Source organism: Pelobates fuscus, chromosome 10 (assembly GCF_036172605.1).
Source record: "Pelobates fuscus isolate aPelFus1 chromosome 10, aPelFus1.pri, whole genome shotgun sequence".
Lineage (NCBI taxonomy): Eukaryota > Metazoa > Chordata > Amphibia > Anura > Pelobatidae > Pelobates > Pelobates fuscus.
In genome coordinates, this window is record NC_086326.1 from 130,853,623 (window position 1) to 130,867,086 (window position 13,464).

General features: G+C 41.9%; 1 protein-coding gene across 1 annotated transcript in view; it reads right to left on the bottom strand.

Annotated features, from left to right (window-relative positions):
• CDH23 (cadherin related 23) overlaps nt 1-13,464 on the bottom strand; it is a 909,735-nt gene that overhangs the window by 219,092 nt on the left and 677,179 nt on the right. The window contains exons 33-34 of the mRNA XM_063435341.1: nt 2,220-2,369; nt 513-641 (exon numbers count right to left, since the gene is read on the bottom strand). Coding sequence (XP_063291411.1) covers nt 513-641; nt 2,220-2,369 — 279 coding nt within the window. The remainder of the gene's footprint in view (nt 1-512; nt 642-2,219; nt 2,370-13,464) is intronic.

Below are 13,464 nucleotides of genomic sequence, written 5' to 3' on the forward strand. Positions count from 1 at the left end.
CCAAGGTCAGACTAACAGAAAACCAGAAAAGTCAGGCCAGCGAAAGTGAAAAAACTAGGTAAATATAAAAAAAAAAAAAACACACTCTTGGTTAACAGAAACTCTAACGGGCAAAAAAGGAAAACCAGGAAGTATATATAGCCTGTACTGGGTTGTGATTGGTTACAAAGGACCATGATGTTACAACATTAAAACGCACAAGGATTGCCATAAAAGGACACCAATGTGAGGTTTCCATGTCATATATGATGTCATAATGAGGCACCAGGAAGCTAGGGATGTGCGTGTGTATCAGAACACAAAGATAAATTGCTTCCATGATTGCACGGTGCTGCAAGGGACAGGTATTGTGATATAAACACTCAAAAAGTTTGGTAAATTGGTAAGGTGACATTTTCCATGATACTTGGATACGTGATACAGTTATCCTATGAGTTTAAACAAATCATAGAAGTTACAAATTTATCTCTTCTCTTCTTATCATGCATTTAAGGTTCGCTTTACCCATTTACCTTCAATATATATTGCTCTTGCAATTCCCGGTCCAACGATTTCACCAGAAAAATGTCACCTACTGTGTTGTTGGTTGTGCGAATCTCAAAGAGACCACCTACATTTCCGGCTGTAAGTGAAAATGTCACCTATAACAATAAATCAGTTGAAGAACAGTATATTAATATGATTATTATAGTTTATGACTATAACAGCAGACATCTCATCAGTACTGTTCATTTAGGTGCTATATACATTTGTTATGTTGAAATTAATAGAAATGGCATGGAATGCCCGGTTCCTAATTATTAAATGGGATCATGGATTTCCTTTTAGCATTTCACTATGGGGGAAGACATTTTTAGATATATATTATTGAGGGCTTGGTTCAGTGGAACCAGCTCCTTTGAAATGGCATACAGTATGTAAAAAACTTTTGATCCGGAATTTGGCTATGTCAAAAAGACACAATGAATTGTCCCATAAGAACTGGTACCATGACATTTTTATGGCTTTTAGTCCTACTTTACGGTTTAACCAATCCATCCAATTTAAAGGAAAAAAATCGTCAAGTTTGCACTTCTCAGTTTTAAAGAGTTCTTACATTTAATGAAACTTAATGGGGTTTTTAAATGAGGTATATTGATTTAGATTGGGACAATTTGAAAAAAAAATTCTGGCTGAGCAGCCATTTTGTATTGCTATTCTACTGTTATCTGATCAGTTGGTGCTCAACATATATTGCCTACTGCTGTGATCGGTCTGTATAAACCTGAAGCAGTAAGCAAGTCACATAACAGAAGAGCTTGACACAACATGGCTGCTCAGATGGATAAGAAAGGGACGTTTTCTCTAATAAATCAATACATGTTACTTCAAAAAATATATATTAAGTTTCATCAAATGTCATAAACATTCCAAAAATGTAAAGCAAAACAATTGATGTCAGAACAACTTGAGTATGTATGGTCCGGTACCAAATATCATTTGCCACACATACTATGAGTATAGTTCCGTGAAGTATGGGGTAGCTGACTGTTAACTGTTACTATTAGGAGGTTTAAATCATTAAGCAGATCCAATTAAGTTCTCTATCATGTGCATGTTAAATTGTACGGTAAAATTTTCCTTTATCCGTATAATCTTTGCATCAACTAAAAATCAGATTATTCAACAGTTTCATGAGGATTTGGATATATTTAGATGTATACCGGATAAAACCTAATTATTTACATTTTATGCAGGCACCTATTTTAAACCAGGGTTATGTTAACAAATTATAGCATATTTTTAAAGTTACACTCCAAGCAGAATACCACTCACCACAAAGTGTTTTGAAGTAATCATGACTTGGTGATATTCAATTATGTGAGTAGAGGTGTAACATTGGCAGCAAGTGTGATTAGGCTGCAAGGAGAGCTTGGCCTCGATGCTTGAACACAGGTGAGTTTTCTTTTTAAAGGAGGGGGGACTGTGCCTGCAAGGGTTACTCCAACCAAAAAACACTGGTTTAATAAAAAAAAACATGTTTTTGATTCAAGTAACCCATTAAATATTAAACTGATGTGAAGAATAATGTATTCAGTAAACAGCAAGACCAGCAAAATTTAGGCTGAATTGTGTCCATCACAGATCACTGCTTTCACCAAATTAACGCCTGCTTTGTAGTAAAATGTTGATAATTCAATATAATGCACAACCCTTTGAAATGACGATTAGGACTTTACCAGGCCATTATTTGCAGCATCTGGATCTCTGGCCACAACTGATGCGATTCTCCTCCCGGTGGCACTGTCCTCAGCAACACTGACCACAGAATCAGATGTAGGATCGAATTGGGGGGAGTTATCGTTTTCATCCAGAACAGTAATAGATACCTGGGAAATAAAACCGATATAGTTACACAGTTATATTGTTAACAAGGTGAAACAATGTAACATGTTCCATTCCATTTTTGTCCTATAGAGCAGTGCTCCTCAACCCGCTCTTCAAGGCACACCTAACAGCCCAGGATTTAGGGCTTACCCAGGTGTTTAAGGTGTTTTTTATTTATTTATTTTTTAACACCATAGACACACTGGGGTAATCCTTAAATCCTGGATTGTTAGATGTGCCTTGAGCAGAGGGTTGAGGAGCACTGCTATAGAGGTTAACATTTTATTTTAAAAATACATGCGATTAATTCTTAATGGCTAGTGTATGCTTTAGTGAACGGTTGAAGCCCCTCTCTAAAGTACTAATTAACAGGAATTCAGAGTGAATTAAAAGTGAGTTTAATATTTTTAGATCAGAGTAGCCACATTGGAAACATGTTGTGCCGCGGGTTTAGTTTAGATATCTTGGACTAAGTTTTGAGATTCACTTTAAATACCCAACAATTCACATTTTTCCTGCCATTCTTAAAAAAAAAAAAGCGTGGGCATGAAATCTCTGCTTCTGTATGTAAAATGTTTATTTTGTTTTGTATTTTCTCTGTATATGACTATGACAATCATCTTTTCTCCAAGGTAAAGAATGCTAATTCAGAAAGCCTAGATACTTGCCTTTCATTTATTTAATTTATTGCATTCCTAAGGACATTTTAAAATGATTTAATGTACCTGGAAAAATGATAAATATAATGTACTGCATTCTGACAGAGGTTTCACCTACTCACTCTGCTCTACAAATCCATCACTCTGCTACAGGCTATAATATGTTAGGGGCAAACATTCACTACATACATTATTCACATTTTTAAACAGATATAAATATTTCAAGGTAATAATGTAGTATACTGTTACTTTAAATGGGCACTAGTCACCCAAACAACTTTAACTTAATAAAGCAGTTTTAGTGTATAGATCATGCCCATGCAGTCTTACTGCTCAATTCTCTGCTATTTAGGTGTTAAATCATTTTGTTTACACAGCCCTAGTCCCACCTCTCTGCATGTGACTTACACAGCCTTCCTAAACACTTCCTGTAAAGAGTAATCTAATGTTTACACTTCCTTTATTATTAGTTCTATTTCATTTATAATTTCTTATCTCCTACGCTATTAATAGCCTGCTAGACCGAATGGCATGGGAGTGAGAGTCCTGGCAACATTTACACTGTAACAGAGAGCAGGGATAGACTTTATGTTTCTTACAAGCAGGTGGCGCAAAACTTAATTGTGCAGTTTAGTACTATCGGGTCCATGTTACTCTGCCACACTACCACAAGAACAGATTGGGAGTGAATTACTGTGCTATTCGGGAAACAGACAGATAGGGAGAAAATCTGGAGAGAGGGACATACGGTATAAGTATGGAGAAAGGTGTGTGGGAGAGTATGAGAAAAGGAACAGAGGGGAAGGGGAAGGATATGAAGAAAGTTAAATTGGGGGGGGAGGCATGAGAAAAGCAACAAAAAGTAAGGGAGGATATGGAGAAAAGGGACAGAAGATGGCGGGGGAGCATATGGAGAAAGGAGAGGATATGAGTAGAGGGACAGAAATTGGTGGTAAAAAAAAAGAGAAGGGCACCAGGGGAGTATGAAAAGAGGAACACCACAGGACGAAGAAACATGATGGGAAGATATTCACCAGTCAGAAGTAATGGGGATTTGGTAAATGATGGTGTGATATGAGAGTTTTATTTCTGTATAACTGTTATGTTCATATAGAGAGAATATTACATTATGAGTCCATATCAATGAAAATTCCCACAGGGCAGGCCTGATGGAGCTCCTGCTTGTAACCTATGTTCAAAAATAGGCCCTAGGCCTGTTGCATGCCCTTCTGTGCGCCACAATGCCACAGGACGAGACAGGGGAGATTCAAACCACATACATTATGCATGCAAGGGGTAACCACAGCAATGTTCTGATATTTTACGTGCCTGAAGCAGTTTGGTGGTCCCACTCCTTGGTCAAGGTGAGCAGGAAGGAGATGGAATTAACTTATTTTTATTATTTTAATAGTGCCCTTCTACCCCCGGCACCCAATACAGCCTCTATCCCCCTTGCACCCACCACAGCCCTTATCCCCACTGCAGTACCTTTGCACCGACTACAGCTCCTTCCACCTGCACCACTACAGCTGTCAGGTTCCCTGCCCGCTCATGGCGGCTCCCGTTGCCTCGGGTCCTGCCGGCGCTTGTCCTGTCAGGCCCCCTGGCCGCTCATGGCGGCTCCCGTTGTCGCGGATCCCGTCGGCATTCTTCTGAGCAGCATGCCTAAATATGTGCCTGAGTCAGCCACCTGACATGGCGCATAATGATGACTTCAGGGCTCAAACTGGAAGGGTCAAATACCTTCCATGTGTTGTAATTCATTCTAAGTGGAAACTATATAATCAGCAGTAGTCTAAGCATATTCAAACTTACCTCATCTGTGCCTTGTTGCCCTGTTGTGGTCTTCTGATAGCCCAATAGTGTGTTTACTCTGTCTGATCGTTGGTTACCGAATTTTGTCTATGTCTCTTGTTTACTCTGTTTTCTCTGATCCTTGACCTTGGCTTGTCCCGTTCGTTGTTCCGTATCTCTATACTCCTTGACTTTGGCTAGTACACTGACCTCTCTCCTTTTGCATAGCCAGGCTACTCTAACGACCGGTATTGCAATTTCTCCTCCTGTGATCTGTCCGTGTGTCTGGTTCCAGAACTGTGATGTTAGCAAAACACACACCCTGTATCCACTCTACAAACACTAATTCCTTGTTGGGGTGGATTTGGAGGTGAGTCCTGTGGGTGGGATTTGGAGGAGGGCCCAGACCTTGAATTTTTGATAGCGGCCCTGATCATTAAAACCTTACCCCAACCACCATGACCACTTGCTTTTTCCTCCAACCTCCCCTCTGTTGCAAGCAGGTTTTTTTTTTTTTAAAACTCTCCCTCCTCTTTCCCATACTCTCCCTCCTTCTATGAGAACCCTGTGATTGGACTACAAGTGGGGGCGTATAAGATTAGCGCCAGTAGTTTCACTTGGCTCTGGATTCAAGGTGCGTTTAAATCTTTTCTTTTTTTTCACAGCTTTTATTGCAAACAGAAGGGCTGGGAAGCTAATCCATAGTGCCCAATAGGGCATATTACACAGAAAAAGTAACCCTTTAAACAAACACTATAGCATTATGAATACAAATGTGTATTTCTAACGCTTTAGTGTCTTAGTAACCATTTAGATAACCGCGCCCCACTTAAGGAGTATAAAAGTATTTTACTTCTCTCTTCTCCTTGGTTGAGATTATGAGATCGATGATCTCAGCCTATCCAGTGCTTTCCAACAGGAAGCCAAGCTGCGCCAATCAGATGGTCTCTGGGAGACCATCTGATTGAATTAGCATAGTTTTATTAATTTTGAAGCACCTTTAGTGGTTGTTTGAATGACAGGCACTAGAGGAATTTAAACCCTACAATGCCGTTTTACAGATCAATGTTTTACACTACACGACATGGCATGCAGACAACTTAATTGAGATGAAGAGGGTTCCTTTAAGGCTTTCTTCTCTAAACTCCAAACTTTAGTGAATTTAAATCTGAATGGTAACATATACGCAACAATTTTAGATTTCGAATATTTTCCAACTCAACTTTAGTCACAGCTTGGCTCGTTTTGCCATTCTGATTCCAAATTTGCCACTATCCAGAGCTTAGTGAATAAGCCCCATAGGTCCCATAGGCAATTGCTTCCTTTTCAAAATTCCTTTGCAATTCTCGGTTTCTGATGTTTAAATATAATTTTAATGAACCGGATTGGGAGTCAGTGGTCTTACCTGGCTAAAGGGGAATATACTAAGGAAGGTGCTAATGTCAGTAAATTAATAACAGTTCTAGGATGTTACTGATGCTAACAGTACTGTGACTCCAACTCTATAGTTAGAACTGGCTATTTTTTCCATTTATTTAAATTGCAAACATTTGGAATTTAGTGTCTTTCCCTCTGTCCTCCACCATAGTGTGTGTGTGTGTGTATGTGTGTTTTGGATGGGTGTAGTGTGCTGGTTGGATGTATCTGGTGGATGTATCTGGTGTGCTGTGTGTAATGTAATGTGTGTGTCTCTGGTGTGTACTGGCTGTATGTAAAGTTCATGGATCCATCTATTTAAACCTTCAACTTCAATGTCTCAATTCACAATTAATGTGTCTCTACCCGTGTGCAGTTAACACCTATTTACTCTGCTAGAGGTACTTTTCTACCAAGTCCCAATCACTCTTCCAATTCCTCTCAAAGCTAAATCCCAGTTAAAATGATGTGCTTATTACTTGATACCAACCCGGATTGGATTTTGACACTTCTTACGGATTCTCCTTATATACTTATTAATTGTTGCTGAACCGGATTGGATTTGACCCTTCTCTTGGATATTCCTATGGACTGATTTACTGTTGCGGAACCGGACTGGATTTGACTCTTCTCCTGGATATTCTTATGGACTGATTTACTGTAGCCAAATTGGATTGGACTTTAACAAACCTTCTGGATTTTCCCTATTATATTCAAAGTAACCGGATTATCACCTAAACATCGCTCTTGATCAGTGGCGTACATACCGGGGTCGCAGGGGTTGCGGCTGTGTACCCACTGGGCCAGCCTCTTCTCCTGGGGGGCCCAGGAGCCAGCCACCGCAGGGCCCCCCAAGGCTAGTCCTCGTGTCACCTGGCAGGCGCGCGAGGGAGCACTCTGCCCTGAGTGCTTCCTCTTCAGCTCCCTCGCGCGCCGCGTAGGGATGCCGGAGCCGGAAGATGATGTCATCTTCCGGCACCGGCATCCCTACGCGGCGCGCGAGGGAGCTGAAGAGGAAGCACTCAGGGGAGAGTGCTCCCTCACGCGCCCGCCGGGTGACACCACTGGACCCCAGGGAATCCCCTCAGCACTCCAAAAGGAAAGGAGGCTGGGGGGATTAAATTAGAAAAAAAAAGTGTGTGTGTGTGATAGAGTTAGAGTGTGTGTGTGTTAGAGTTAGTGTGTGTTAGAGTGTGTGTGTCTTAGAGTGTGTGTGTGTTAGTGTGTGTGTGTGTTAGAGTTAGAGTGTGTGTCTGTGTTAGAGTGTGTGTGATTTTCACAGTGAGAATCGCGGAAGCTCCTCTAGCGGCTGTCAATGAGACAGCCACTAGAGGCTGGATTAACCCTCAGTGAAACATAGTTTCTCTGAAACTGCTATGTTTTCAGCTGCAGGGTTAAAACTAGAGGGACCTGGCACCCAGATCCAGGGCCAGATTAACAGCCCAGTGGGCCTGGTGCTGACAATTATGACAGGCCTAATAACAGAATCATATCGACCAAAAACACCTAAACACTCCCAAGCGTCATGTATCTGATGGAGATGGTGCTGGAGAGAAATAAAACAGCAGCTATAAGAAAACACATACCCTATGCTAATCTCCTTCTAATTTATCTTGTCATCTTTCAAGTAAATCCATAACCCCTAACAGCAGTGTCCAGTCAAGCAGGAAGTCAATGGGCTGTGTAAAATGGTGTGCCACTGACATAAATCACGTAACCTGCCAAAAGGGGAAAACATGCCCAAAAAGAGGACATGTCTGCCCAAAGAATTAGAAGGTCAGCCTGGCATGAATGCATGTCAGGCTGCCTGCCAATCATGCAGCTGGCCAACTAAGGGCATACTATGCAGACAGCACCCTGAGCTTGGCATAAATGCATCTAATGATGTGCTCGCTCAACGCTTTCTAAGGACTGTCCCCTAGCACTCGGTGGTCCACTTGTCTCCTTACCTTCTTACTAGCAGGCAGAAGATCCTGGTATATAGTCTGGGACAGAGAAAAGCTGTATGTAGTGAGTGTAGAAGAAAGGGAACATGCCACAGTGTTAGAGAGACCAAAGTCAGCATTACCTTAAAGGATCATTATAGGGTCAGGAACACAAACATGAATTCCTGACCCTATAGTGTTAACACCACCATCTAGCCCCCCTGGGCCCCTCATGCCACCATAAATACAGTAAAAATCTTACTGTATTCAAGCCTGAAGCTGTAACTCTGCATGCTTTTAGACTCAGAAAAACAATCAGTCTGCTGACATCATCAGAAGTGGTAGCCTGATCCAATCACAATGCTTCCCCATAGGATTGGCTGAGACTGACAAGGAGGCAGATCAGGGGCAGAGCCAGCATGATTCAAACACAGCCCTGGCCAATCAGCATCTCCTCATAGAGATGAATTGAATCAATGAATCTCTATGAGGAAAGTTCAGTGTCTGCATGCAGAGGGAGGAGACACTGAATGTTTGGATGCATTTTAGGCAGCCATGACGCAGAAAGATCTCTAACAGCCATCTAAGGAGTGGCCAGTGAAGTTACCACTAGGCTGTACTGTAAAGATTGCATTTTCTCTGAAAAGACAGTGTTTATAGCAAAAAGCCTGACGGTAATGATTCTACTAACCAGAACAAATTCAATAAGCTGTAGTTGTTCTGGTCACTATAGTGTCCCTTTAACTATATTCATTGTCAGCCAGTCCACACAAGTTTTGTTCCCATACATCCCTCTTAAGTTTCCATACTTAAGTAAGAGTATGTGAAAAGTAGTTAGGGTTGCCACCTTTCTTGGAAAAACATACCGGCCTTACTAATTTGCATAATTAAATATGTATGGGTGACATCACATGATGTAAATCACAAGGAGTGACATAAGAGAAAATGCTGTAAAATCACCAAAAAACGACTTAGTTTGATTCTGCTGTATAGATGGATTCCTCCCAGTGCCCCCACGCGTCAATTACTCCAGGTCTCAGTGTTCCTATGTATCAGTGTCTCAGTGCCCCATGTCTCCCAGTGTCCCCTAGTGTAGTGTCCCCAGGTCTCCCAGTGACCCTATGTATCACAGTGTCCCTATGTATCACAGTGTCTCAATGCCCCATGTCTCCCTGTGTCCTCCAGTATTCCCATGTGTCTATGTCCCCATGTATGTGTCACTAGGACACTAGGAAGACGGGGAGACCTGGGGACACGGGGAGACCCGGGGACACAGAGACACCAGTGACACTGGGAGACTAGGGGACACTGGCTGGGACACATGGGGACACTGGGAAAATAGGGGACACTGATACTAGAGACACTGGCTGGGGGACATGGGGACATGGGGCAGTGGGAGACATGGGGACACTGAGACACCAGGGCCACAGACACTAGCTTGGACACATGGGGACATTGAGACACTTGAGGCACTGGGAGACATGGAGGCACTAGGAGACATGGGGACAGTGAGACACTGGGAGACTAGGGGTCACTGGGAGACTAGGGTGCACTGAGGCACCAGGGACACTGGCTGGGAGACATGGGGACACTGAGAGACATAGGGACAGTGGGAGACATGGGGACACTGTGTCCCTATGTGTCTGTGTCATAATGTCTCCCAATGTCCCTTAGTGTCTCAGTGTATGTCTCCTTGCAGTCTTTCCCCCATCCCTTACTTCCCTGAGCTGTAGGCTGTCTCTGCAGGGTGGGAGTTGCTGTCTGGACTCTGCACCCCTAGTAGCTGCACCCCTGCAGATCAGTGAGTATAGATAGGCAGGGAGGGAGATGCCGGAACTTCCTATCACTGCCTCTTTCCACACACAGTGACCCCTTCTGGCCAGTGCTGGTATTGCATAGCAATCTCTTGTTTATACTGAGAAAAATAACAGCATTTGTATTGCCAATATCACTGCAATATTGGCACCAGCCAGGCAGCCTCAAATACTGTCTGTGCCAATACAATAAAAGCCAGGTGGAATCCCTAAGAGTAGTGTGTGAATTTTTTTTTTTTTTTTTTTTTAAATCATAATGTAAAATCATTTTTTTTTGTTTTAAATCAATGGGCCTATTCCATGGGCCTGGGGCTGCAGCTCCATCAGCCCCTATGTTAATCCGGTCCTGCCTAGATCACTTCATTGAGCTGATGTGATCTGGGTGTCTGTAGTGGTCCTTTAAGTGTATGTGTATCTGCATGCACTGGCGTACATACCAGGTGCCCGCCGCCGCGTGTTGCGGCCCGACTCTGCGCAGGGGGGGGGAGGGGCCACAGATCAGTTTTCGCACCGGGGCTCCATGGGTTGTGTGTACGCCACTGCTCTCGATCCTAGTGATAATCCTTTATTCTCCCAGAGTGACCTTTCATACTGGTTAGTAGTCTGTATTTTTAATTGACAAATATATTTAAAATATTAGTGTGTATGGTGTACTGGTTGTATGTATTGTGTGTGTGATTGATCTATGTAATGTGCCTGGTGTGCGCTGGATGTGTGTAATGTTTGTGTATGTCTGGTGTGTGCTGGATATATGTAATCTGGCTGTGTGTAGTGTGGTGTGTCCAGGATCTCCTACTCACTCAAACCCATAAGCCAAATATTTCCTTTACTTTCTGAGGTTCCAATACATGGAACAAATTGCTGCCAGCCTGGCGCCCAAAACTACATGTCTTCACACTCATAGGATAACCACGTGAGGGCAGACACGCATTTTTAAAGGTGTTAGAAGTTGCTAATACACACCACCATTAAATTCACCTCTAAAACAGCAGTCTACAGAAGAAAAAAAAATTGCCGCTACCTACAGCAATAATTCAAAGGCAACAACCTCTTTACCAAGAACACATCAATAGTATTCAACACATAAAAAGTTTTAAATCAAAACTAAATGTCAATATGCAGTCCCTGCGCTTATGATATCTTTTGACTACAATATTTTATTGACATGGCTGTGGTATTGCCTTCCACTGTTGTTGTTGCATTCAGGGGTTACAGCATGTCTCCGGTCACCTTCTGGACACGTTGGTGTCCCAAACTCATACAATATTTTCTCTTTTGGCAGCTCTTGCCATGGATGGTGGCTGACAAACATGTGAGTCTAGGAGTAATCAACGCATGCAGCCATACAGCATTTTTTTAGGTTTATGTATCCCCTTTATTTAAAAAAAACATGTTTGTGAGGTCTGAAAACATAGAAATCAACACTTATCTATCTCAGAACCAAATGCCTCCATCATGGCTCCTTCATTGTTATCGTTCTGTACTATGTGCCTGTCTGTCAGCATAGAAAGGGTGTGCCAGGATTGAAATAAATTGTGGCAGTAGTTATCAAATCTTTAATACACATTTGAAATAAAAGGACGTTTGAAAAGAGGTTAAAGGGATATTCTAAGCACTGAAACAACTTTAGCTTAATGGAGCAGTTTTGGTGTATAGATCATGCGCCGGCAGTCTCGTTGCTCAAGTTAAATCCCTTTTGTTTCTGTTTATGCAGACTAGCCACAACTCCCCTCACTGTGACTCAAACAGGCTTCATGAAAAAGTTTCATTTCCAATGGGATCTGATAGCAAAGTGTGTTTACTTTAGATGTTTTAAGCACCTGCTCTGTTAATTTAAGCAGTCCGGTTCCGCAACAGTAGGTTCCTGCAGGTTCTAGCAGACTTAACATAGCTGGAGATAATAAATTGTAAATTAAACAGACTGTGCAATAAAGGAAGTTTAAACATTACATCTCTTTTAACTAAATATGTCAGGAGACTGTATAGGTCACATACATGGGAATTTCGGGTATGGCTGAAACAAAACAGTGGTTTAGCTCTAATGACCGATAATTGAGCAGTGATACTGCTAGGGAATGAGCTGTTCACCAAAACCACTCCATTAAGCTAAAGTCGTGTTGGTCTTTATAAAGTGATAATCAGTAAAGTGAGGATTCAAAGTCAATTTCAAACTTAAAGGGACACTATAGTCACCAGAACAACTACAGCTTAATGTAGTCGTTCTGGTGAGTATAATCGTTCCCTTCAGACTTTTTTCATGTAAATACTGGCAGTGTTTACATTGCCTCTAGGGACACCTCCAAGTGGCCACTCCTTAGATGGCCACTGGAGGTGCTTCCTGGGTCAGTGCTGCCTAAAAAGCAGCACTGACGTTCAGCGTCCCCACACTCTGCATGGAGATGCTTAATTTTCCTCAGAGATGCATTGATTCAATGCATCTCTATGAGAAGGTCCTGATTGGCCAAAATGGCATTTGGCCCCCGACCCGTGCTGATTTTAGGCCATCTAATGCCCTGTGGGAAAACATTGGATTGGCTAAAAATCGGCCATGTTAATGTCACAAAGGAGGCGGAGCCATTGCCGGCAGACCCACACAGCTCTGGAAATAAGGGGAGTTTTAAACTTTTATACAGGTGCTAAAGGGTGGGCAAGCAACCTAAATGGTGGGTTAAACACTATAGGGTCAGGAATACATGTTTGTGTTCCTGACCCTATAGTGATCCTTTACATTTACATTTTCTAAACTGGAAACATTCTCTAAGTAAGCTGTATATTTAGTTTGGCTTCTTTGGCCAAAAATGTGAAATTCTCTTTGAATTCTCACTTTAGTGAATAACTTTAACACAGGTTATAGGTGATTGTCAGTGCTATTTAGTGTGTGAGGCTGTAACATTTAATAATTAATACACGTGTAGCAATTTCTGGCCAGTAACTCTGTTGCTTCTCTAATGCAATAATATGCATCCATAATAATGCAATTTCCCCCTCTGTATTAAAAATAGAACTGTCCAGGTGCAATATAGTCTACTAATTGTCTAAGCTGGAGATGTCTGTTACATAGTTACATAGCTGAAAAGAGACTTGCGTCCATCAAGTTCAGCCTTCCTCACATATGCTTTTGCTGTTGATCCATTGTGTTAATGGCAGGAAAAGTTGTCACAATTAACACATTATTAAGCAGGAGGGAGAGGCAATCACTGGCCTTGTTTGAGGAAGTCCAAGCCCTTGGAGAGGAAGGTGGATCTGTACTACTCATTATAACAACATCCTAAAGGAAGCATGAAATTCCTTCAAGAAGCCATCAATGGGATTATGTTATTGTTCTTTATTCAAAGCTGGTTTATTTGAACCTCCTTCATTCTAGTGTTCTTGTTACCTTTGTGTTATTTGATTAACGCCATAGTGATTAGTGGTCCTGGTGGGATAACTGACCGTATGTTCACATTGATGGGACAATGAATTTTAAACAGGGTAACAAAACGAGGCAGC